This window comes from Misgurnus anguillicaudatus, chromosome 22, assembly GCF_027580225.2.
Source record: "Misgurnus anguillicaudatus chromosome 22, ASM2758022v2, whole genome shotgun sequence".
NCBI classification, from domain to species: Eukaryota; Metazoa; Chordata; class Actinopteri; order Cypriniformes; family Cobitidae; genus Misgurnus; species Misgurnus anguillicaudatus.
This window is the reverse complement of record NC_073358.2, coordinates 12,289,209-12,315,000: the sequence shown is the minus strand read 5'-3', so window position 1 is coordinate 12,315,000 and position 25,792 is coordinate 12,289,209. Positions and strand designations below refer to the sequence as shown.

Here is a 25,792-nt window from a genome sequence, read left to right as displayed (position 1 = left end):
GTGCTGACAGGACAGCCCTACTGGTATCACAGAGGATGGATGAAAGACTTTTATAATCTAGACATCATTGAATTATTGTGAGAGGTTTAAATATGGTTTTGTCTAGCACAATGATGGAGGACAGGGTGAAACCTTAGAGGGGGACAAAACATGTGAACGTGGCCAGCTCTCCAGTCATTGATCCCAGCTGAATGGGAGCTTGGCAGACAACACAGATGACATTGCAAAGCCCTTGTGATCTGGTGATGGGTGTGTGTGTGTGTATTTTCTCAGCCTCAGGTCATTGAATATACTTATGATTTGGTTTTCTTCTTCAGAACACAAACGAAAAACTTGTCCTGCTAAGATGTTTATCAAAATGTGTAAGTACTTATAGGTAAGAGCATTCACTATTGTTAGTTCAGACACACATAATGTACAAAGCATACGATCAATGTCAATGAATATAATTGCAAATTATGTGTACAAAGATCTTAACTGAAACAGATTCAAATGTATAATGTTTTTTTCAATATGTAATTCTACATGAAGACTTGGGACATCAAACTTGTTATCAAAAGATCAGGGACTTTTCAGTTGTCCATGACGCAGTCACTTTAAATATCTACCATGATAGGAAGATGCAGAATACTACCTGGTTCATGGAGGCTCAGTGAAAGCGGATCAGACTTTCTTGGCTATTTATACAGCAACTACACACAGGCAGATTAAGAATGAATGGTGTTCTCATCTAGAGCCACACAGTGATGAAAATACATTACTCCGGGCTGCATCACGGGGAAACCCACGCTGAAATGATTATAAAAGCTTGTAACATGTAATGACTGATTCATGACAACGATCAGTCACTGCTTATGTCAATTGTTGTACATGACATTTATGTACCCTCAATGACTTTAGTCATATATAGGCACATTGACGCACTTTGTAAATGGTAATTGTGTAAACGTCACACTACAATAGGGCTGCTCAATTATGGGCAAAATAATAATCATGATTATTTTGGTAAAAATCTTAATCATGATCATTTTACACAATTACTTTAAAAACATGCAACTATTTAACCTATAGGCTACACGTGTTAAAGCAGTGGTGCCTTTGCAGTGCCTTACAATCACATCAGTCCAGCAGCACGCAACTTATATTTTAATCACACAATAATTGTTTTACCTGGATTATCTTGTTTTTGTAATTGTTTGAATCAATAATTGAAACTGAAAATAAAAAAATATAAAACGACTAATTGCACAGCCCTACCCTACAAATTAGAGATGCGCGGATGGGCTATTATTTCATCCGCAACCGCATCACAAAACTCATCATTCGTCCGCCATCCATCCGCACCAACTTTTCTGACCAGTTTTCAAAACCGCACCCGCCTGCCATCCGCTAACTGGGCGATGCTAAGCGCTGCTGATGACAGCCGTGAGACTAGAAAGACCTAGAATAGCAGTGAACTCCGTCTCCGTTCGGCACACAGGGACAAAAAATAAATAAATATTAAATAGCCTAAATTAAACGCACAAATATAGCCTGCACTAGTGTCATCCTGATTTACCACTTTGTAAAACTTATTCCAGGCAACCCTTTTCTGACCTTCTATTTCCTTTGTTTTTAATTCTCATTTTTTGAGTTTGCCACATACCTCCTTCGTCGGCGTTGATAAGAGATGTGTCAAAATGCTTCCACATTTCTCTGCGCTGTTAATGATAGAACGAATGGATCCTTAACAGCTGAGGCTATCCCAAACAATTAAAACCTTTATTCAATAAAATTGTGTATTTATTAGAAAACTTTTTCTTGTCACTGTTTTAGTATTATAAGTTGTGTTTTGTGTTAATATTATTATGTTTATGTTGCGTACATTTGTAAGGTTGATTATTTGATATACTGTTGAATAGTTTAATCTACATCAATGTGTCATGTTTTCTAAAATAAATTAATATTTTTCTGATTACATATTCATTTTAATAAGTCAGAAATGTTTCCGCTGTTTTCTGCTGACAGGCGCGGTGGGCGACTACTGGGGGCGCGTACAACAGGTGACGCAAATAATGGGTCCTCAGAAGGCTAGACCGTCTCATTTCAGTTCTCTTCGCGAACTTCTAAAGGCTGCCACCTTGAAAGACAGAGTGCTCACCTTTTAAGGTTGCATGCTTAGAAGGACACAGCTAATAACAAGCAGTCAATCCGCCACCCATCTGAATTTAATTAAAATATTATTTTTCGTCACGTCATCCGCCCGATCCGCTGTTTATCCGCGGAGTCCGTGGCTGTAACCGCCAACCACGCATCTCTAATACAAATGCATCCTTTCAATCTAAAAAAAAAAAAAACATGTTAAATCCCAATAACTGATAAAAATAGTCTTCTGATCTTATCTGAATAAACACTTGTTTTCTTACAATCCTGAATGTATATGGCACAGTACAAGCAAATCAATAATGAAATAAAACAAAAAGAAAAATGTTGTGAAAATTTTCCATAACTGACTTGGTTTACTAAATAACTTTACAAACTGTTAGTTTTTCTAATCTATTTCAAGTAAGACAAAAATGTCTTTCTTTCATGGCCATCGCTACAGATGACTGCAAATAGATCAGGTCAGCTACTGTTGATGCACAAAATTTTCTTCTAAGATACTAAGAAATGTAAAGGCAGAAAAAACTTCCAAAGCAATATCGAATTATAATTTTTAACACTGTAAACCAGAACAGTATGTACTCATTTAAAATGAGTGAACTGTACTCAAACCAGTGACAAATGCTTATTCAACTTTATTAAGTTTTATGTGCGTTCAATGATTTCACCGCTTTGAGTTCTACAAACTCAAATAAAATAAGTCAAAGTTAAGCTTTTATTTATAAATCCACACGGAGTCTTTTTAATACAACAGCCTTTTTTGAACAAACACTGCAAATAAATACAAACTTTTGGTGAATGTTATAAGGTTAATGGGATTCAATCCTTCTTAGTTAAGCTATACAAATTTAGTTCAGTTTAACATTTAATCAAACAATTGGTTGATGAGGATTCCCAGTTCCCAGCATGCTTTGCATGAGCCCTACATTACGAGAGCATTTTTTATAATAAATTGATATTTTATGTGGAGATGCCCTGCCATGTTAGTCGTTCTGCCAGTAGAAAAATACGGCACACGCATATACCTGATAAACAGGGCTGAACTGGTAATCTGGCGTACCGGGCAAATACCCGGTGGGCCGACGCGCTTGGGGGCCGATGGATATGATATGATTTTTTTTTGTAATTGGCCAACGACTGGCCCATAAAGCAGGGACAGCGGCCCATTGGTTCATTTTCCATACTGACCCTGGGCTGGCCCAATCATTTCTTAACAGGCTCCACACATCCCCCTCTGTTTCTTGTGTCAGATGCAGTCCATGAAACAGAGTGTGAGTATCATACACACTATTTTGGTGAGACGTATCATACATCTCACACTATTTTGTCTGACCAGCCCATAACACTCATACATCGCGCAACACGGCCTGTTACTTTCTTTGTTTCTGTCTTTACGTAATTCGTTATTGCCGCTAAAAGGCGCGATGGCAATGTACTGCATTTTCCAAAAAAGTTATCGTAATATTTTTTTGGACAGACCGGCCCAGGAGACACCTAGTCAGCAGCCCATTGGTTCTTTTATATTTGACAATTGGCTAGCCCAATCACAACTTTTCGGGCTTTTTTTATGAAGCATGCAGCATCAGTGTGCGTCTTTCAAAATAAGATACGACTGAGAACCGAGCTGACGTGCGGTAAGCAGAACTGCTTTGTCGTTAGATATCCTCTTGATAAAACGCATTCAAAACACAAGTGATAGACTAATGGTTGTTTGCAAAATGACAGTGATTACACTCCAATAAAATACAGTGTGGGCAGAATTATTAGGTAGCTACAACAAACTTTTCATCACAGTTATCAAACACATTTTACTAATTCCAAACCAAATTAATCTTGATAACTACCATCAATTTGTATTTCTCTCCAATACATTATTGGGGAAAAAAGCACCTTATATTCAGGTGTGCAATTATTTGGCACATTTTCTTTTACATTTAAAATGGGCCAAAAAATGTTTAACACACACACTGGAAATTCATTATTTGATGTCCTTCAGAAAGATGCCATGGAAATTGCAAAATTTAGGTGTGACCATTAGACAAGAAATCCTGATTTGGGCAGCAAGGTCATAAAATTGGTTGAAAGGAAAACATATATACAAAAATGAATGTTAGTTATTAAAATTACTGTGGTTTAGAATTGGTAAAAGGTGTTCAAAAAAAAAAAATCTAAATATTCTGCACACACTGTAATGGGACTCGTGGCTCTGCCGCGAGACTGCGGCTTCATTGTAACATTTATCAGGTCTCGGTGTTATTATAAAGTGGTCAGAATGGTAAGTTTAAACATTGTGCACACTCACTGGCTAAGACAATTAGCAGATTTTTAAAACCTGCATAGCCTTTTACAGCGCTTACATTTTCGTAATGTCACGTGTCAGCTCATATTCTTTTCTACTTAATCATTATATGGAGTTGCCAATCAAGATTGCACAAAGATTTGTGATCCTATGTAGTGGGCAGGTCTGGACCAAAATGTGCACGTGCTTAGGCTGTAGGTCGGCTGTATGTGTTGCTTTATCATATAAACAATAACTGTGTAAAGTCACACTTATATACACATGAGTTACATTGTCTATTTCTGTTTTTCTGAGTTCTGAGTTTTGAACAAACAATATATGGTACACTACAGTACTTAAAAACAGTAGTTTAAGTATAGTGTAACTAAATATTACATACAATAAAATATAAACTTTTAAGTTTGGATTAATTGTAATTTATAAATATTATTTACTTCTTATTTCTCACAGGAACATAAATAATCCAAGGAAAATACATTTTTCTCATGGCAATATCCAATTATTAGCTCAGGTATTCTGAGAACTTAAATCAAGGTTAAACTGACACATGTACTGTAGTTATCTCTTAAATGAAACATATCGTTTTTTATTTTATTTTATATGTAGGAAGTAACACATGAAGGAATCACCGCTTTGTTATTGGTATACTTCTGTGCCATTATCACAGTTACTACAGATAAATGACTTACTCATTACTGAGACCTTCACCCTGTCATAATAAACACTGAAATGATCACAATGCAAGGTCCTGTTTTTCATACCTTTCCCAATCTCAAACCCAAATGTCATGATAAATACTATAACATTCTTAGAACTCTATAAAACAAGAGACCGACATCTATTTAGCATGCTACTTAGTCTGAGTATATTAATCTGATCATCTAAACTGTAAATTGGGTCATTCCAAGGATTAAAATGTATGCGAGATGAAACAGAAAAGCACATGACATCATAACAGAGATATCGATGACTCGTTTGCTTTTTGGTGAAGGTTTGGTCTTGTCACATGAGAAGTGAACCCGATACGATGCATCTTCTGCATTTTCTGCATAAGCAGTTGATTTGATCAAATAACATACAAAACTAGCTTTTAAGGGGATTCGTAAAACAATTCGGTAAACACCCTTTAATTACGCCTGTATTTACGCAAACATCTTTTGTGCCCGCCGTATGGTCTAAACAATACAGTTCTGATTACAATCAAGAGGCACTCCGGTATAGCATTCACAAAGGAAATCAAACACAATGGAAAACACGGCAACTGGTTTACCATATTGTTCTTCTCTACAACCTCAAATGACTTAATTTCAACCAGCTAAAATAAGTTTCAAACAAAACTCTTAAGTATCGGCAAGTCAACTTGATTACCTTTTGGAGCGCCATAATCTTGCTCCACTGAAAAACTGGGGCATGGAGAAGTTCGAAAGTACGGTCCACAGGCTGGAGTCAGACATGGTTTCAAATTCATGCCCGCAAAGTGTTCTGAACTGCCTCAGAAAACAGGGAGAACAGACTTGCCTGGCTTCCAAGGGCAGTAGGCACCCGGCGCAAGAGTCTCGCCGGTAAGTCCTTTCAGCACAACACAACGTTTGTCCATGCACATCTGCCGTTTGCTGCAGCATGCACAGGCTGTCAGGGGGACGATGTGTCCTTTGAAGTGTCCTAAATCAAACAGTAAGTAGGCTCCCGTGAGCTAGTCCTATTCAGGTCATATCCGCTGCTTCTCGGTCACCGCGTGCCTAAGGGACAAAGGTACGGGACTGCTTCGAGCAGGACGACTTTTGTTTTGCTGTGAAAGTCGCATGGCTTTGCCTCTATCCCGTGGACTCATTGAGACTCAAGCACGCACCATATCGTGTAACAGGCACCTACCGTATCACATCCTGGGGCGGGGAGGGTAGAGGAAGGGAGGGGGCGTGAGTCACAGCAGCACTGCATCATCAGCAGACGACGCAGTGAATGCAATCAAGGCTCTCCCCATCTGGCCCTGCTCCAACACCCATCAGGCTGTTTGAAGTGGAAATGCACAGCTTTTTTTCCCAAGCTTTTTCAACCATGTGCAAGTCCTGCGTCCTGCAGCCAAGCACCCTCTCTTCCATTTATTTCTTCCTCATTGGACCTGCCGTGTAAAGAAAACCACCATCTCTTTTCCACTTCAGCACCTTTGATCCCCACCTGCTTTGCTCTTCAATCTGCTCTTTTGGCAACCAGACCCAGAGAGGCCCAACCTCCCTGACACATGACAGATGAAGTCGGAGGGGTGGAATGGGGCTGCTGGTTTTCGACAATTAGCCGTTGAATGCGCAGGGGCCGCTAGTCACTAAGGTGTGAGGTGAAGAAAGCCACTACAAAAACCTTGCGTGCAGGGACATAACCTTCGGACAACTAACTCTAATCGGATCTTCAAAGAGTGCCTCAGATATTGACATTATCATAATAAGCCTGGTCATGCCTGAAGTGAGCAAAGTCAAATCTCACAGCTTGCATCTTATGACTTCTTATCTTTTCCTGAAGAGGCAGTGACCTATAACATAAAATGTTATATGTTTTCTAACACAGGAACTATTTTAATCCATTCCCAGCTCTCTCTCTATATAAATGCAGTTTTTGGTGCTCCCATGTGAATAGGATGAACCAAATATGCAAGCATTCATCTGATTAAACGGGGTGGGATGTTATGACAGGTTTACACCATCCAATTCCTTTCCTTCCAGCATGTTAGTCATACGTCACTGCAAGGTAGCTTGTTTGCTTTTTAGTAAGGTACAATGTTGCAGGGTAACACTACACAAGTAGGACAAAAATACTTATACATATGGCGGTAAAATATTAGTATTAGTGTCTACATGATACTTTGGAAATGAACTGTACTACTTATCTTGACTTGTAATAGTTCATATTGATCGTTTTGCCCTAAAGCAAACAGCTGTCAGTTTTCATGCCTGTGCAAGCATATATCAGTAACGGACAGATTTGACACTTTCAGAGCTTAGAATAATATTAATATTATTATTATAAAATCAACTTAAAGGAGTAGTTCATCAAAATATAGAGATTTCTCTCATTATTTGCTAACAATTCAGATCAAGTTCAAATATGGCAGGACGTCAATAAGGTTAAATCTTATTGGTTCTTGTGGTCTTGTGCCTAGTTATCCTATGCATGTTTCATCACAAGACACATAAGAGACACACAATGAGATGATACACCAACATTTAAACCAAATTAGCGCGGTGATCTGTACAGTGTGTTGCCATAGATGTGCAACACCCTAAACGATCGCCAAATAAGCAAAAACAAAAAATCATTTTCTCTCATAAATGTATTGTTTCGCTTCAGAAGACCTATATTAAACCACTGGAGTCATACTGTATGGATTACTTTAATAATGGATTTTTGGAGCTACGGCTATATTGAGCCCCATATTAACTCTTTCCCTGCCAGTGTTTTAAAAAAAAGTTGCCAGCCAGCACCAGCATTTTTCATGATTTTCACAAAAATTTAATGCCTTCCAGAAAATTTTCTTTTTTAAATATATAAACATATAATATATCAAATGAAAGTTCAGACCCTCTGCTTTCAAGCAAAAAAAAGTTTCATACTACCTGCATTAGTTCTCTTTTTATCACCTCTCAAATATGGGAAAGAGTTAAAATAGAACACAACAGCATTTTAATTTGAAATTGAAAAAAAATTTGAGGATGAACTATACCTTTAATCCAACTCTACAAAATTATATTTTAAATGCCATTATGTACAGGGTATGAACAATTATAAATGGTCTGTTATGACCTCCTTAACAGTTCCAGTTTACGGAAATCAGATTATTGTGTGTAAACACCAACTAATCAAACTAGTTCAAACAGCTCAATGACCTAATTCATCCGTAAATCCAAAAGACATATACTTGATAAACAAAGTCAGATTTACTGTGGCATTCACAGTTTTGGCTCATCATTAAAGCACTAAAGCGGGGTTTCTAGAACAGGCCACAAAGTATAGAAATGCTTGAAACAAAAAGAGGCAAAGCTGTGAAACAAAAATAATAATTGTGTATTCTCAATCAATTAAATACATTTATAATTCCTTATGAAGCCCATTTTTAAACAGAACCTGCGTTTTTTTCCATTGGATAAATTATTGTGCAGTAAAGCCTCTGAAATTCTATTATTATACTATTCAAAAAGTCTTCCTCTCTCAAAAATGAGCAGGATGTGCCCTTTGTCTTTGCAGTACAAGTAATCACTGCCACAGTGCCTCACAAAGCACAAGCTTTTCAAATGACCTGATTTTCTCCAGAAATGGTGCAGAGCTCTTTCCACCAAAATGTTCAATGGCCAGAGCAGCAAATCCTATTTAGCACATAAAGGAGGGAGACTCCAAAAAAAAAAGGATGGATGGGGGAAGGGGTGTGTCTTTGAGAACATTATATAAGCACACAGCAAAAAACAAACAAAATAAAACAGTCAAAGGATTTGGATCTACAAATAAAACTCTAAAAATGCAGAATAATTTTGAACCCCCATGCTTTTTTATTTTCAAAGACATAAGACACATGTTGAGGCAAAAAAAGAAAATGGCTTTATGGGTGAAGCACGCTCTTACCTCCAAAAATGAAACGCGTGCAGCGGGCTGCATGGGCTGCAAGGGCTTGTAGGAGTTGGACTCAAGCTTCGCGGAGTGAGGCTAGAAGTCAAATTGAGTTTTGTGAGCATTCATCAGGACCAAAAGGACAAAAAACAGTATTTCTTAGAATGCAGCCTTTGAAGTTTAAAGCTAACATGTACTCAAACGACATACACGTGTTAGCATGCATTAACCACAGTGCAGCATCATGCATGGCCATTGAAGGATATTCTGGTAAGAACCATCACATGCGGAATTCAGTCCGACAGAATCATCTGCGACACATTTATTTCGTACGATGCCAGCTATTACACTTGTTGATATTACATCCTGGCTGGTCATATGCGCAAATCTATTCTGCATCTGAAAATAACTCTTTAGAACCTAAGAAGGATCTCGAACGTAAATCCAAAAATAATTCCACCCCATGCGCGTGTTTATCAACAGTAACAAAGATACAGATCACTGATTCAGTGAAACCAATCATGTCAGAGGAAACTGCTGAGCTGACACGTCCAGGAGATACGCATGTATTGGTCTCCTTAGCAACAGCAGCCGTGATGCAACACCTGATCAGAGACGCAGACATGCATCTCCTGCGACCTCTGTAAACAAAAACAAAGGCGTCTCGTCTTCTCGAAACATCAAGGGACGATCAAATATGCAGAGAGATTAACCGTTTATGTCGCAGCATTAAAGGCTCAGCCGCTACAATACAGTGACGTCTTTGACCTGCTAACAGGTCCAAAACAAACAGGCCTTATGTGGGAGCACATAAGGCATCTAATATATAACTGACGATGGTCCAAATAAGCTAAAAGTTGAAATACGTCACTGTAGCCAAACATAGAGGCAGGTTGCCCAGCTGCGCACATCTACTGGCTCTTATGAGCTGTGGATAGAAAAAGATCTTGCATTGATCTAGCATCTGTGTCCAAACATAATCCTGTTCAATCACAAGACCACACGCAGAGCTGTTACAAAGAGACACTTTAAAAGCCACAAGCCGGCAAACGCTAGCTGGATCTAGCAAACCTATGTTTACCCTTCAACACATGCTCCAGACGCTGCTACTGTGGTAATGCTGCGCTACTCGAATCAGATGTGCCCAGCGACAGACACACTGCAGATAAACAGTCTGGTGTCATCACAGCCAGGGAATACAGAGAGAACCAAAATACTCACTCCAGCGTCAGCCCAGGAATCCTCAGCCTCTCTCGCTGGGCTTTCATGGCTCCTCCGCACACTTTCACTCTATTGTGTACATGATATATTCACACTGCTCGCCCGCATGCACCCTTGTGCGCTGACAAAGAGCCAGAGCCAGGCTCTGGTGCAGAGAAACCGGCTGAGAGCTGCACACGGGGGAGGAGAAGATGGGGACCCTGTGCTTTCGGTCGCTCAACTTCAACCCCGAGCTGTCAGATGCGATCGTCAACTGCCTATGGAGGGCAGGGAGGCTGGGCAAAATCCTGTTTCCCCTCCCTTGTCGCTCTCGCACAGACACCAAACACAGACCTTCACGCCCCTACTCCACCACTGAAGGAGCCTTACGTCAGCACGGCACCGCTGAAAGTCTACATGCTGCCCTTGCTCAATGCAGCAGGGCTGTTGACCATCACTCAAGTTGTTTGTGTTTCCCCATTGCATAGTTTCCTTAAGCACTGCAGTATAACTGTGAATGTCTTCCTGCAAAAGATCTAGAACCTTGCACTGGTCTGCACCATTCTTAAAAAAAACCAGTTTTGCTAGAACAAAGGTGCTTGGAGACTACTGCAATAATGACTTTGGGGTTTACAAGCGATTTAACCCTAGTTGTGCTAAAAAGCAGTTAATGAACTCATAAAGCTGGAGAAACATCAGACCTGAAAGCACTTAGGTCTCCAGCTTGGCAACATCAATATGTCCCAAACCAATCCAGATACATACAGTCTTGACATATATATGCAAAATGGTTAATGGTTAAATAATGTTACAATATTTAAAACAAATCCAGGAAATTATGAAGGCATAATGGTTTATAAGAGGATCATTATACATCTGAGATTAGATTATATCCATAACACAACAAGTCCTTTAATTATCAGAACAAAAGCCCTACTCACATACTCAATAAAATTGAGTTGCAATTGTACTTTGTATCCTCTGCAACATGTGCCTGGGTTCAATAGCACCCCACGCGCAGTAATCTAGCAATCATGACCATATCCTTGTTTTTTATTTTTTTTTATACACTTTTAATGTAGATTTCTTTGAAGTGCTTGTCTTCTGTGAATAAGTCCAAAGTAGACATGCAACCCATTAGGCCAGAGGTCTTCAACCTTTTTTAGGCCAGGGTATCAAATCAAGACTGGATTTACAAACTTTGTTATGATGGCTACATTACAAAGATTTTACAATAAGAATTTTTGGCATACTACATAACATACTTAATAGATTTTATTGTGGGAATGTTATGCTCTTCATTTTAATCAAACGTTAAACTTTATTAATGTACAAATACCCGAATAAAATCCTGATCACACTTTGAATGATCGTGTAAACACGAATTTACAAACAACAGCAAGTGAACATTGGATCACAAGACCAAACAGGAGCAGGAGCAGACGGCAACTGGGGTGTAAGTAGGTATGATGACAAAATTTTCAAAAACCCCAAAGCTCAAAATTTACCACATGTTTTTGCTTGTAAGGTTCTCATTTTATCAGATATTTGCATGAAATTTGAACAGAAGGTAGAATTTTGTTAGTTCTTTCAAATTAAATTAGAAACATTTACTGTTTTAGTTTTAATGGACATCAAACTTTAGTTGGAATGGGCATCAGACTCATGGTAACCATTGTTTAAATGCTGCGTTTACACCAGCCGCGGTAGAGGCGACAAAAACCCGCTATTCGCGCATAGTTGGACTCTTGAACATTTGAGTTTATTCGCTTCATTCGCGCGCAAAATTCTAGTCGTTCGAGACATTCACACGGAAATTCGCGTCATGGGAGGGGCTTATGCGACTCTGCTGAGACTCTGCTTGCTTCCTGTAATCACGTCACTACTACAGCAAGGTCCTGATTGGTTAGCGCGGCGCGGAAATCTGCCGAAGTTCAAATTGGTGTTCCGCGTCATACGTAAATGTTTCAGTACCAAGATAAAATATATATATTTTGGTACCTTTCATTAGAGTCCAGAGTTTAGTGGAAGCACACCGACCGGTTAAAAGTGACAAAATTTTCAATCAATTGCTGTGAACTAAAAACACCTCCGAGTTGAAAGCTCAAAATATCAAACGCTTCCAGTGGTCGGACTTGACCTATTTATTGTTGTATTTAGTAAAACATGCTACAACCTTGCGGGAGAAGTGGATATTGCATGACACACATTTAAAAAGTACCGCGCGGGCTGAAAACCCAGAAATTCAATGCGTGTACCCCCGATGTCAGCATTGCTAGTGTAAGGACAGAATCCAGTTAAGCACCTACTGCACTTCTACAGAATTAGGGCAAACTGTAATGCATTCATGTTTAGGAAGTTGAATGAGTAAAACGTTACAGAATCTAGGTGATATATAAAACCTGAGGCTCATCAAGGGTGTGTGTGTGTGTGTGTGTGTGTGTGTGTGTGTGTGTGGAAATAAAGCAATCATTTGAGGCCGCTGGGATTGCTCCACTGGGATTTAACAGGTCACACCTCACATATTAGCTTCTATTTTCATTCATTAATTGCACTAACCATTTCTTTTCCACACTACCATCACATATCTGTCAACAGAACACTCATAGTGTGTATTAAAGGAGATCTAAATTATTTTTAAAACCTCACTTTAAATGGGCCTTTTATCAAATAAGATTTTCCCTAAGGTCTACTTATAATGCAAGTCATGGCTTCTTGCCAAAACAGTTGTATTTTTTTACGAGATGATCTTTTCTCTGCCCTCTTAAATTAAATGGAGCATATACTGCTATTCTACCTTTTCTGTTCTACCTTTCTTTAGCCTTTGTAGCATTTCAGTTGCAGTCAGTAATGTCGCAGTCACACTAGACTTTCAGCATGCGATGACATCACACAGCAAGTCGTTGTCTTTACAATCTTATTTTAAAGTTAAAATATACCATTTATTCCAGTATTCCAGTATAGCCAGGCAACTTCTTTTTTAATTGTTTTTATGTTTTTCAGGTTTGTGCAACACCACTACTGTTAATGTGTGCTCCATCTTGAAATTGTAAAAAGGTCATGTACAGTATGCGACGCGTCGATCTCCTATTAGTCACACCACCTCGCATGATACAAATTCACAGTAATGCAGTGATACGCAATTTTTTTTTTGAAGGAGCTCGCATTTACGATCTACTGTATTCGCATGTCAATGGATCGAAAAGTCTAGTATGACCACGGCATAAGGCATATTAATTATAAAAATAAAAACCGTACAGCCCATGACCTGCTACCGCTGCTGTAAGCGGGTGACTCACCTCTCATTAGCATTCAGTTGACACATCAGGCGGCCCATAGATGACCTGAACATTTATAACCTCCCCATCCACTACTGCACTTCACCTCACTGTTGATCAAGCCCGGTCACGTGACCCCTACATTAACTCACTCGCTCTCAGAAACAAATAGACAACCATAGTGGCACATTCATCACACCCCCGTGTTGCCGTCACAACGGACAGCCCATAAATCACAAACGCAAAGGGCCAATAAAAGTCATTGACATGTTTTTTCTTCTAATTCGGTTGTGACAGGTTCTGACACCCTGAAAATCTATCACATACATCCAACCGAGAACGCAAGGGAACAGTGAGCCCATACTGTCAGATGAGACGTTGCACTCCTATTTAATAGTTTTCTCACATAAATAGAAGTTTTGTAAATATGTCACCATATTGCATGATGAAAGTACTGTGGAGTGGGAAAGAATGCACAAACATGACAAGACCTAATACAGGTCAAAGCATATAACAAAAACTATTTTTTTGCCATTGTTTTTGTAATTTCTATGCTTTTTGCAAAACAGTTTTCAACAATGCTCATTTGCTTGTGACAAACAGGAACGCACAGTATTTGCGGCAATCATAAACAGAAGTCTTGTCACAGTGCCAGAACAGTACAGTATATTTTTGCAAGGGTTGTGAAGGGCATCACACTAACCACATCATACTACAGTTGCTGGAATGTACTGTGTTTATCCTAAAAATCTAATGAGAGAACCAAAAACTAGAAGCTAGCATTGTTATTTTGACCAAACACTATTGCTTAATTTTGGCAGATGTCTTTTAAAATGAACTTAGATACATAAAAAAGTCCCACAAGAAATGTGATCTATAGTAATGCAGGATTTTGAGAGACTTGTGGCGATGATGACATCACGCGCTAATTAGCATATATGTGACGTCATCATGTGTTTGCGTTTCGAGTGCTGGCACCTGAAATATGTTTTACTTCTACTCTTTGATCTGTCACGTTATATTGCATTTTAACACAACTGATTGCTATTATTTACATATTATCAGTTCTGTTGTGAGACATAAAATGAGTAGACTATAGCCCTATTCGGATGGGATTAGTTTTACGGTTGTAGATGGCGTAATGTAATTTTACCACAGGACGTCTGTAATATTGATGGTCAATTTGGACGGGATTAGAAATCTCAGTAAAACATTAAGAAGTGGGAGGGGTAACTCGATTGCGCAGCAGGTCACCACTCTCGTCGTCATGTGCACGTTGCTACTTGATATCAACATGACACAGACAAGAAAAACTCAAAACACTGTGTTTAATTTCAGTTTGGGGAGAACATCAGTTCTGTGCCTCTGAGAAGTGAATTTGACTTTTTAAAGTTTGTGTTGTGGTATTCAGGAACTGACTTGCCACTGACTTGTTTTTTCGCCTAGAATGCAAGTAAATGCTTAAGCGCTTTAATATTCGAAAGAAACCCGCAAAATAACAAGAAATTACGAAATGTACGTGTATGTTTACAGCTGGTCTATAAATCACCATACATTACCATTGAAGTCTTACTGCTGTTGCTCTTCTCATCAATGTCTTGTTATGAGCCCTTTTTTATTTAAATGTGAGTTTTATTGTCACGTATAGCGCAGACAATTGGGTGCAAATTCAGAAATATGAGAGAATACACAGTAAAATCTGTGATTGTTGACGTTTACGCGAAAAAGAAAGTATACGGAGGAACTGACATTGAAAACACCGCCACCTTTTCACTGTTATGTGAGAGAGAGAGATGCGCGCTGCATGCAACAATGAATTAAAGGAATAGTCTACTCATTTTCAATATTAAAATATGTTATTACCTTAACTTAGAATTGTTGATACATCCCTCTATCATCTGTGTGCGTGCACGTAAGCGCTGGAGCGCGCTGCGACGCTTCGATAGCATTTAGCTTAGCCCCATTCATTCAATGGTACCAATCAGAGATAAAGTTAGAAGTGACCAACCACATCAACGTTTTTCCTATTTAAGACGAGTAGTTATACGAGCAAGTTTGGTGGTACAAAATAAAACGTAGCGCTTTTCTAAGCAGATTTAAAAGAGGAACTATATTTTATGGCGTATTAGCACTTTTGGGAGTACTTTGACTCGCCTGAAAAGTCCGCTCCCCTTCTCACTCTCATAATGGGAGAGGGAGGGTGTTACTCATTTGTTCATTGGTATTTCAAGCATTCTGACTTATTAACACAGTTATACAGTTGTTTTCTCATTTTAAACCTAGGCAAAGTGTCAAAAAAGCAGTTGGACGTGTTACAGAGTATTTCTGTACCGAATGCACTTCGCCAGGGTTCGTACAAGTTTCGGAAAGTTTTTTCTATTACAGGTCCAGCTGACGTTATAGGGGTTTCTATACGTATCACTTCTTTATATGGGCACTTCCCCCGGAAACCCCCCCCCCACCCGTCAATCAGCTGGAGATGCTAGAACTTACAAACATCATATCACACGACACAGCTTTGTTTAATTTCAAAACTCAACAATGCCACGAAAGAAGAAGTGTGTTTTTGGATGTAAGGAGAAGAAAGCCAGCCTTATGAAAACAATGGATATAGTTTATTATCCGGGGTAGGAGCGGAGTTTTGCGTGTGTGTTTGATGCACTGGATTTTCCCAAACGGGTGCGGTAAGTAAGTCTTCTGTCGGAAATAGGCGCATGCTAATGATATAAAATGACATGAACATGTAGTGAATCATAAGTTAAACAGTGTTGTATAGTGTTGCATGACTCGTACTCCCTCCTCCCGCGGTATTAACTCCTCCTTCATTTTTTCGTACGTTATCGAAAAAATTCAGTAAAGCTAATATTTCTTTTATAAATCTGATTCAACTAAAGACTCTCGGGAGATATAAAGGTTGTAATACTACTCTATAGGTACTCCAGATTAACATCAGGAATGCAGAAACAGCGTGTGTTATATCTGAGCTTTAATAACCGTTATGGTAAACATTAACTACACCCACCATGTATAACACAGTGGGAGGATGACATGAAGATATAATTTTAATGTCACTACAGAAGAGTCAAGTTTAAAATAGGAAAAATACCGAAACTCTTTGGTTATTATTGAGCGCGATGCTAATGGACTAATCGGATTCAATGGATTATGCTAAACTATGCTAATAGTGGTACCACCAGACTTTGAGATCGGCTGAATGGATTCCAAAACGGTAAAAATCAAATGTTTATCTTTAGGGGAGCCAGAAAATGAGCATATTTTTTTTTTTAAAAGGTGGAGTGTCCCTTTAACTACAAACCGGCTGCCAAACCTCCCTTCACATAGCGGTGATCCATGATCGCAGTCTCCCCTTGTCTCTAGGTTCATTTTAGCCACAAGTCAGACCATTTAAACAAACAGACACCGGAAATAAAGTTCCGACCAGACGCGTAACCACAGCAACACACGTGCGTCCGATGAAACCGTCTATACATTCAGCTCTGTGCTTAGATTATAGTCAAAACAAATGTTTTGTAGAGATTTACTGACTTAATTATGTAAACCCCCAACTGCACAAATTATGCCGGTCTTTGACTATCCAGTCAAAACGGCACACTCATGTCACTTGCAATACGACTACCTACCAGCTTAAGTGGCTCACCGGACCGTTTAACATAAAGAGCTCAAAGATGGTGGCCCACAATTACGTCAAAAATAAGGTGGATACTTAAGCCCAAACCCTCTATGTCGTATGCTACGCATCAATTTAATTTATATTTCTGCATCGTTGTCTACGTTGACATGCACACCACTAGGCAGTGTCAACTGTGGTGTAACCCTAAAGGTACATTCACATGGGGTAAAAGCGTTAACGCCTCACAGAAGGCATGTCTATAGCGTGGCCAATAGCCAATCACAGCCAAGCCAGTCTTGCATAAACGTAATTGGCTGGCTCGCACTAGGTTATTTGCATCAGGCAATCTGATTGGCTGATGCACGCGTCGGCACTTGAAAAACTGTGCCGCGAGCAACGGCAGTGACGCGACGTAGACGGATCCACAATTCAGTTGGGCAACGCATGACATCACCCATTAAAAGTAAATGAGAAGCATTAACACTTTCGCCCCCTTGCAAATGTAACATAGGTATCAAAAGCAGACAAAGCTGCAGCTTGTTATGTATGTGGTGGAAAAAGCATCAGACAGCAACTTTTGTTACAGCCGGAGTTGTTAGATATCGCTCCTCAACTTGGTCCATGTTTTTACCGCCGCAAATGAGAAAGCGTATGACGAAATGCTACGCAATATATCATCCCGTTCCTATCCGAATTTGCCAAACAGCTTTTGGTTTAAGCTTGATTGTCAATGAGACTTGAGTATTGCAATGCTCTGTACGTCGTACTCCATCTGGCAATGAAACCCACCTCACATCTCACTTTTTTGTTACCTGTTGCTGCCCACATCAAATTCAAAGACTCTTTCACACTATTCAAGGTCTACAGTACACTCGCTTCTATTTAGTGCATTCAATTGCTTCCGAACGGCACCTGGTGTTTCCATCAAAACATTATTTTCCAGTTTTACTCTTAAAAATAAAGCTGCTTCACAATGCCATAGAAGAACCTATTTTGGCCAAATAGTTCCATAAAGAACCTTTAACATCCGAAGAACCTTTTCTTTTAGGGAAAAAAGTTTATTTAAATTATAAAAATGTAAGAAAAATATTGTTCTTTAAAAGAACCTTTGCATGAACTGTACAGATTTGGAATGACGCTGTGTGGCAACTGCACAAACATTAGATGTTACATGACCAATCATCACATTAACACCTGTTAACTCCTCTAAAAACTCAGAGCATCAAACTGTCATCAACACAATAGTCTGTGTTATTTGAAGAGCTTATTTTTAGTCTTCCATATGCATTTGGCATACAAAGCTGGTCTTTAAATATTCATTGCACGTAGAAACCTTTTAAATGGGAAAGCTATTTAATCTGACTATAACTAGCATTCCAGTAGTCCATTGCCCTAGTAACTCAAATCACACCATGACCTGTTTACAGTGAACAGGTGTGACAGCTCACAGCAGTCACATGGTGCGTTGTAAAAGCCTTTGGGCTCTCCAGCTTTTGTGTAATGCTATCTGTGTGTTTACAGAGACCAGAGAGAATGAAAAACTGAGTTTATATGTTTCAAAACATATTTGGCAATATTATTAGTCTGATATAAGGAAATATATGGGTTGACAAGAATAAACACAAAGGAGGTTACTTTTATAGTGTTTTCAGAAACACTAAGGGACTATGGGTGCTTTTTTAAAAATGCAGTTTTTGGTTATGTCTGTTTGGTGTGAGTGCTGCTTTCTGAACTTGAAACTTTGTTTTGGTCTGTGTGAACTCTGGTATAACTCGCTGTTGGTATGAAAACAATCTGACCTACTTTGTGGAACACACTTTGACCTATTACATGGTGTGTGTGTGTGTGTACACTTTTGTAGACAGACAGGACTGAAGTCCTGCAATGAGAAAAATAAATGCAGGTCTCATTTCTGCAGTAATTGCTTCAGCAAGCATCCTGCACATTCTTCATGCTCTCAGTGCTCTTCTGTACTTACATTATGGAAAAAAAACGAACATTTAAAACATTAGTTTTTTAAGGAAAGTGTTGGACAAGCTTTGGGAATCAAACTTGGGTTCAGACCAAGCAATGAAACCAAGAGTGAAAGCACTTTAAAGCAAGAGCAAAAGACTTTCAGATTTCAACAGTATCAAAAACTATGCTAAGATTAACAAAGATCCTACATCCACAATGAAGTCACATCTCAATATATCACACATTTGGAAAATCTGACCTTTCCAGGCTCTTGTCCTGTCCAGACGGAACTATTGCAATGTGTTTCTGGCCTGACTCCCAGCCTGCACAACCAAACCCCTACAGATGATCCAGAATGCAGTGGCAAGAAGGGTCTTCAATGAGCCAAAGAGGGCGCACGTCACTCCTCTCTTTGTCAGGTTACACTGGCTTCCTATAGCAGCTCGCATCAAATTCAAAGCTCCTGGCCTTTAAAAACACCATTGGGCCAGCACCCTCTTACCTTCACTCACTTATCCAGACTTATGTACTTGGGGTGTAACGGTTCACACTGCTCACAGTTCGGTTCGTACATGGTTTTATGGTCGTGGTTTCGGTATGATTCAGCACTGGGAATGTTCAGAAAAACCTTCTACTCCCAAATGAACAAAACACTAAGTTAGTAACAAATTTATTTTTGTCACTTAAAAAAACAAACATCTGAGGTTTCCCCTAAACAAAGTGGACTAAATATGTTTAGGTTCATTTTAAACCTACAGTAAAAGTGTACCCATTAAAATATGGTAACTGCAGTAAAAGAGTTAATTCTGTAGTTGTTTACCAGAAGCCTGCAAGTCATTTGCGATGTCAAAGAGTTGACATCTTTACGTATTGACATGATATGAGAGGTACATTTGCAAATGATTCATGAGGTTATACATACTACTGCAATTATTTGATCGATTGTGTTTTAGAAGTATGCTCAAACTCTAATGCAGTGGTGGCTGGTACATAGGGGGCTCCAAACCCTTCCCTTTTTTGTTAGCAAATCAATATTGTTTTTTTTTTAGTTTTTGACCTCATGTGATTGGATCATGCTCAGAGTCTTTAAACTGTCTTGCTGATTGTCATGTAACTCCTAGTTACAGTACTGATCAGTGGAAGAAAGAAAATATGATTTTATCCTTACAAAATCACCCTTCACAGGGCGTTCAATTGAAAAATAAATAAAGAATTATGAGGCTTGGAACAGGACAACCAACGTTGTGAAATGATTGCAGTCTGTGTGCTTCCACCACTTCTTATGGCAAACGGAGTTGGCTAGCTGGATGCAGTGTAAGTTATGCCTTTTATAGTATTAAACTTTTTGCTGTTTTAAAGTCTGAATGCGTGATAGACTGCAGAAAATTTTGCGGTGCGTTTGAGCTGGCTGCGTGTACATAATGAGAGCGAGAGCACAGATAATCATGTATATTCCGTGGCTTGGTTGACTTTGTTGCACCCCGACAAAGAGCACCCCGAACTTCGAGAACCGTGCAGAACATGTGCTTGTGGAGCAACTCCTACTTGAGCAAAAAGAAATGTACTGGCCTGTGATTAGACAACTTTAGTGTGTGTGTGTGTGTGTGTGTGTGTATGTGTGTGTGTGTGTGTGTGTGTGTGTGTGTGTTTGTGTGTGTGGTCGCGTTAACCAAAACGTCTTTGATGGAATATTTTTTTAAGCAGGAAAAAGACGCCATTTTGACAGATTGCACTTACAATTTAAATGTAAATCCTAGTCATGTCCAGTTGGTGACATTGCTTTGATCTAATGCAACACTATCTCTAAACTCTTGTGCGATACTTTGAAGTCATACGCTGATAGGTCTGTGCATTGCTGCTGAAGTTAAACACTACATTGTAATGCAAGAGCACAAGATAAATCTCCAGAACAAAAGTGAAACTGTAACAAGATGTCATCGGTAAAGACACAAAATCTAATAACAATAAAGTCTGCATTAATCTGCCTTCATACGTTTGTTACACAAGATAGTTTCAGATACACAGTGTCATGAGTTTAGATCATTTCAGATTTTTTTACACGTTTGTTGATATTTTAACCCTTTCGCCGCCATTGACGAGACATCTCGTCAATTAAGAGAAAACGCTTCCTCGCCAATGACAAGATTTTCTGTCTTTCCGCAATACCGCTATTACTTCCGCAACTTATACAACCCGGAAGTAGCGCCTCACGTGAAAGAGAAAGAACTCTGTGTATGTTTTAAAGATCGCTCTGCATCTGATCTCTATCAAAAGTCCTTCACAAAAATGGAATTATCTCAGCTTTTTGCTCAAAATTGGGTGTTTTTGAAGAAAGAGGTGATTACAAGAGAACTGATGAAGGTAGGATGAAACATTTTTTTTTTTTTTTGAAAGCAGAGGGTCTGTTCTTTCATCTGATATATTGTTTGTTAATATATTTAAAGAAGAACATTTTCTGGAAGGCATTAAACTTTTGTGAAAATCATGAACAATGCTGCCGCTGGATGGCAACTTTTTTTGAAAACTCTGGCGGGGAAAGAGTTAACTGCAGTAGTATTTTGTGATTTGATTTGTATGGAGTGGATTTTGTGCCATATTTAAAAAAAAAAAATCCACATGTTGCAAACAAACTCAATCTTCTTTGCAAAAAGAAAACTCCACTCGCAAACAAACAGAAAACTGCAGTTTAAGAGAAAATGAAGAGGTATTACAAATATGTACTGTCTTTTGCAGCAGAGATTCTCTTAGCTTGATTTTCGCACAAATGTGACAATGATTTTCTCACAAATGTGACCATGCATTCCAAAACAGCAGATGGCGCTTTTTCAACTTTTTCAACTAGTCTCTTTTAAAAGTGCTGCATTTTACCTTACATACCGCCTTTGCCACTGGCAGCAACTGAATAAAGACATTTTTCATTGTCGGGCTTCATTCTGTTGGTCTCATTGAATTTATTGTTTGCGTCCAAGACGAGCGCATTGCAAGTTCAGGTGCGAGAAGGAGTCTGTGCCACACATTACAAGCATTAGTCTTGCACAAAGAGAAGCCCACAAGCCCATTCATGCAAAGAAAAGCACGCACTGCGAATGTTAATATGAAACTATGATGATGATAGTAATCATTTAAAACTATAACAAGCAAACCTGCCAACTATCGTCATGAAGGCCCGCTATGGGCCATATGTCGGACTATTGTCAGTAGACGATCGTCTATCGGCACATTCCTAGATCTCAACATTATTTATCAAATTCTCCCCAGACAAAATCAATGTTAGCCTCAATTTTACAGATGGGGAATTTTTTAAGAAACATCTGGGACACAGATTTTCTGAAAAATGTCGATAGATTAGCAAATGGGCTATTGTTTTACAGCAAGTGAAAATCAGTACCAGCGGGATTCAGGATGAGACAATACCATCTATATCGTCATGGTCTGATATGATCCTCCTTTGCAACAAAAGTTCTGCCAGATATGTACACTGAGGTCAGACGTAAGCTCTTCACAGCCAGCTCCCATCTATCAAAAGAAGGTCCAGATTCTACTGGGGTAGGGGCGTGTTTGTTTAGGTGATTTAAAATGTCAACATTGGCTTTCAGAGATTATGCACCCTGCCTTTAAGGTGATATCTCACATGAGGCTTTGAGTTGCATGTAAACAATAAACATTTATTCCACTTTCAATAAAATACACAATTTCTCAAAAAAACCTGTGCTGAGCTTCACAGATTTGTTTTCTGTACGCTGTATGTGAACTGCCAGTAACACGGCCACCTTTGGTTAGCCAAGCATTCTTCAGATCATAACAGTTTATTCCAACACTTATTCATGGATCAATTGCAAGAGGAATCTTGGCCAGACATCATCCACATAAAGTGAAGGTTTCATTAATTTATCTAAAAGATAAATGTGCATTCCATTAAAAGACTTAAGCAAAGCATGCCTCAGATCACACATCAAATCTGCTACAGGATATTAAAAAAATTATTAATAAATCATAGAAATATGACTTTGTAATAACTCATGTAAGCCAGCATGTAAGGTCATCCAAACACCTTAAACAAAGTGCTTTTATTAAGTAAAGACCTTAATAGCTTAAAATATTTGCTCGATATCCACATTCTGCAACATGCAAACACCTGTTTGAGATTCTGTCGGCTTCATCTATGTGCACATATATGTTGTTGTTATGACATCAAAACCTTATCTCAAATCCAAACTCATGCAAAACTTCAGATATGTGTTAACAAACCAACATAAATGAGTCCTTTGGGTACTAAACAAAATATTTGTATGCAAACCACTTGAAAAATATGGAAGAAAATAAATAAAATCTAAATGCAAGCAAATCCTTTTATGTGCACATGAGGGCTGCGTTACTTTGTTTAGTCATCAAATTCTAAACAGAATCTCGATTTGGGAGATAATTGGGGGTGCTATTTACATTGTTGCATGGTCTTTAAAAAAAAAAGCTAACTAGGCAGTTGTTCTTTGTATATCAGAATCTTCAAAGCAACAACACAAACAGCAAAAAACAATACAAACCAGCAGACACTTTTAAATAAGAATATGTTATTTATATTAAGCTATCAACAAGGGCTGCATGGATGTCGTGCACTTGTAAAAATCCTCATCCCAAGTTAAACTCATTAAATTAAATATTGGAAACCTGAAAATAGTCTGTAAATGATGATTAATTTTTTTGTGGTGTTGCAGGTTTATGTCTAGGTTCTGTATAAAATGGATTAGACATTTAAATCAGGTTTACTTACAAACTTCCTCGTCTGGGAAGGCTGAGCTCCTTCTGTAAGAGAGCACACACAACAACAAGCTGTTTAGCCTCGTAAATGACATTCATTAAATACATGAATACTACTGTATACAGAACTTTTCATGTGATGGTTAAATTGACCTAAAGGTGAATTCACAAGTTGAAGGTGATCGTTAGCAGCCTGACATATCAGCCAAACATTCGACCAATAGCATTTTGGGCCAGGGGCATAAGGGGTTTAGTATAAGCTTTATTATTATTTTTTATTATTTTTAAAAAATGTGCATTTGATACTAGTGGTGCATAAATTATACACTTCACTGTTAAACATTCCTGCCTACAGGGCTCAAGACTTTTTTCACTGGTGCGCCTTTCTTAGGTGCACCAGAACAAAAGTTAGGTGCACCCAAATTTTTGACAGCATCGCATTTAATGTCGCAGTTTTACAAGCAACCAACCCTGTTAACCCGCACGAGGACACTGGCATCCTAAAGAGTTCTTTATTTACATGACTTCAAAAAATATTCAATATTAAGATTCAGTTTCTGACCTTAATTTTATTAATTTTACAGTAGTGTCTTCATTTTTGTTAGGAGTTATGAATTTGCATTACATTTTTAAGTATGACCCTCAGTCGCTGTCATTGAAAAAAATCCTCCTGCATGGTTGTCATGAAAGCAACTCAATGTACATTTGGGGCTTTTTTATTCAAAGTGTGCATATTTAGAGAAATATTTATGCCATTTTAAAAATGTATTTAAAATTTCTGCAGGGATGTGTAACATTTTATCCATATTTATTCCATACACTGCAATGGCTACCGCCATTCACACTTAGTTTGTCTGTTTTATTCATCGCACACAAACGCACACAAACACGTACAGGAATATCTGGACCACGGCCAATCAAAGGGAGGGGTCCGCCCTTCACTATCTCTGATTGGGTTTGACACGATATGGACTTAATGTGCTTGTTGTTGAACCAGGGAGACTTTCAGAGACAGAGCTGTAGAGACTTTTAATCCGTCGAATGGCTGGTTGCACTGTTGCGACGTAATATTTTTTTAAGGTGCACCATTGAGAAATTAGGGCGCATGTGTGACCAAATTAGTTGCACTTTCGAGCCCTGTGCCTTTGACACATGAATACATCTGTATAATGCGTAGGCGCTCTCAAGGCTGCATCCGAAAGCTCTAAAATGCTGTCTTCTAAGGCAACATTCCAAGGCAGGAAAGCACCAAGGAATTCAATATTATGGTTACTTCCTGTCTCTGAGACCCACTTTCACAGCTCTAAAGATGCATTGTAAGTTTAGCCCTGAAGTCGACATGCATGTTTAACTGCCATTCATTACAACAATCCAAGTGTGCTCTAAAAATATATTCTGAATTTGATATAAAGTCTTTATTAACCCATTAAAGTTCCAATGTACTGTGGGAGGAACACTGCATTATTTGACAGAAAACTTTATGACATACAACAACTAAAAAACATAAAGCTAAACATCCCTGCTGAAAAAAACAGCATCAAACCAGCATGGACCAGCATGGAATAATGCTGGTCTATGCTGGTTTAGCTGGTGGTCACCAGCATACCAGCACCAAAACACAACATATGCTGGTCTTGCTGGTATGACCAGCTTGAGATACTGGTGTGACCAGCTTGGGATGCTGGTGTGACCAGCTTGTGATGCTGGTGTGACCAGCTTGGGATGCTGGTGCTAGTGCTGGTTTGGTGCTGGTTTAGCTGGTGTTGATGCTGGTGCTGATGCTGGTTTTGTGCTGATTTAGCTGGTGTTCACTAGCAAACCAGCACCAAAACACAACATATGCTGGTCTTGCTGGCATGCTGTTTTTTTCAGCAGGGATGTCACACTATATTCCCAAGTTTTGGGACACCCCTCCAAATCATTATATTTAGGTGTTCCAAT

The 25,792-nt window shown here is 38.8% G+C and overlaps 1 protein-coding gene across 13 annotated transcripts in view; it reads right to left on the bottom strand.

The window, feature by feature from the left end:
- mast4 (microtubule associated serine/threonine kinase family member 4) overlaps positions 1-25,792 on the bottom strand; it is a 172,582-nt gene that overhangs the window by 50,998 nt on the left and 95,792 nt on the right. For 4 of the 13 annotated variants that reach the window (XM_055200971.2, XM_055200972.2, XM_055200973.2 and 1 more), the window contains 2 exons: positions 23,865-23,896; positions 9,047-9,127 (listed from right to left, as the gene is read on the bottom strand). In XM_055200971.2, coding sequence (XP_055056946.2) covers positions 9,047-9,127; positions 23,865-23,896 — 113 coding nt within the window. Of the gene's footprint in view, positions 1-5,809; positions 6,309-9,046; positions 9,128-10,252; positions 10,602-23,864; positions 23,897-25,792 lie in introns of those variants that run through there. The other 9 variants (XM_055200974.2, XM_055200977.2, XM_055200976.2 and 6 more) reach the window with 5 other exon arrangements.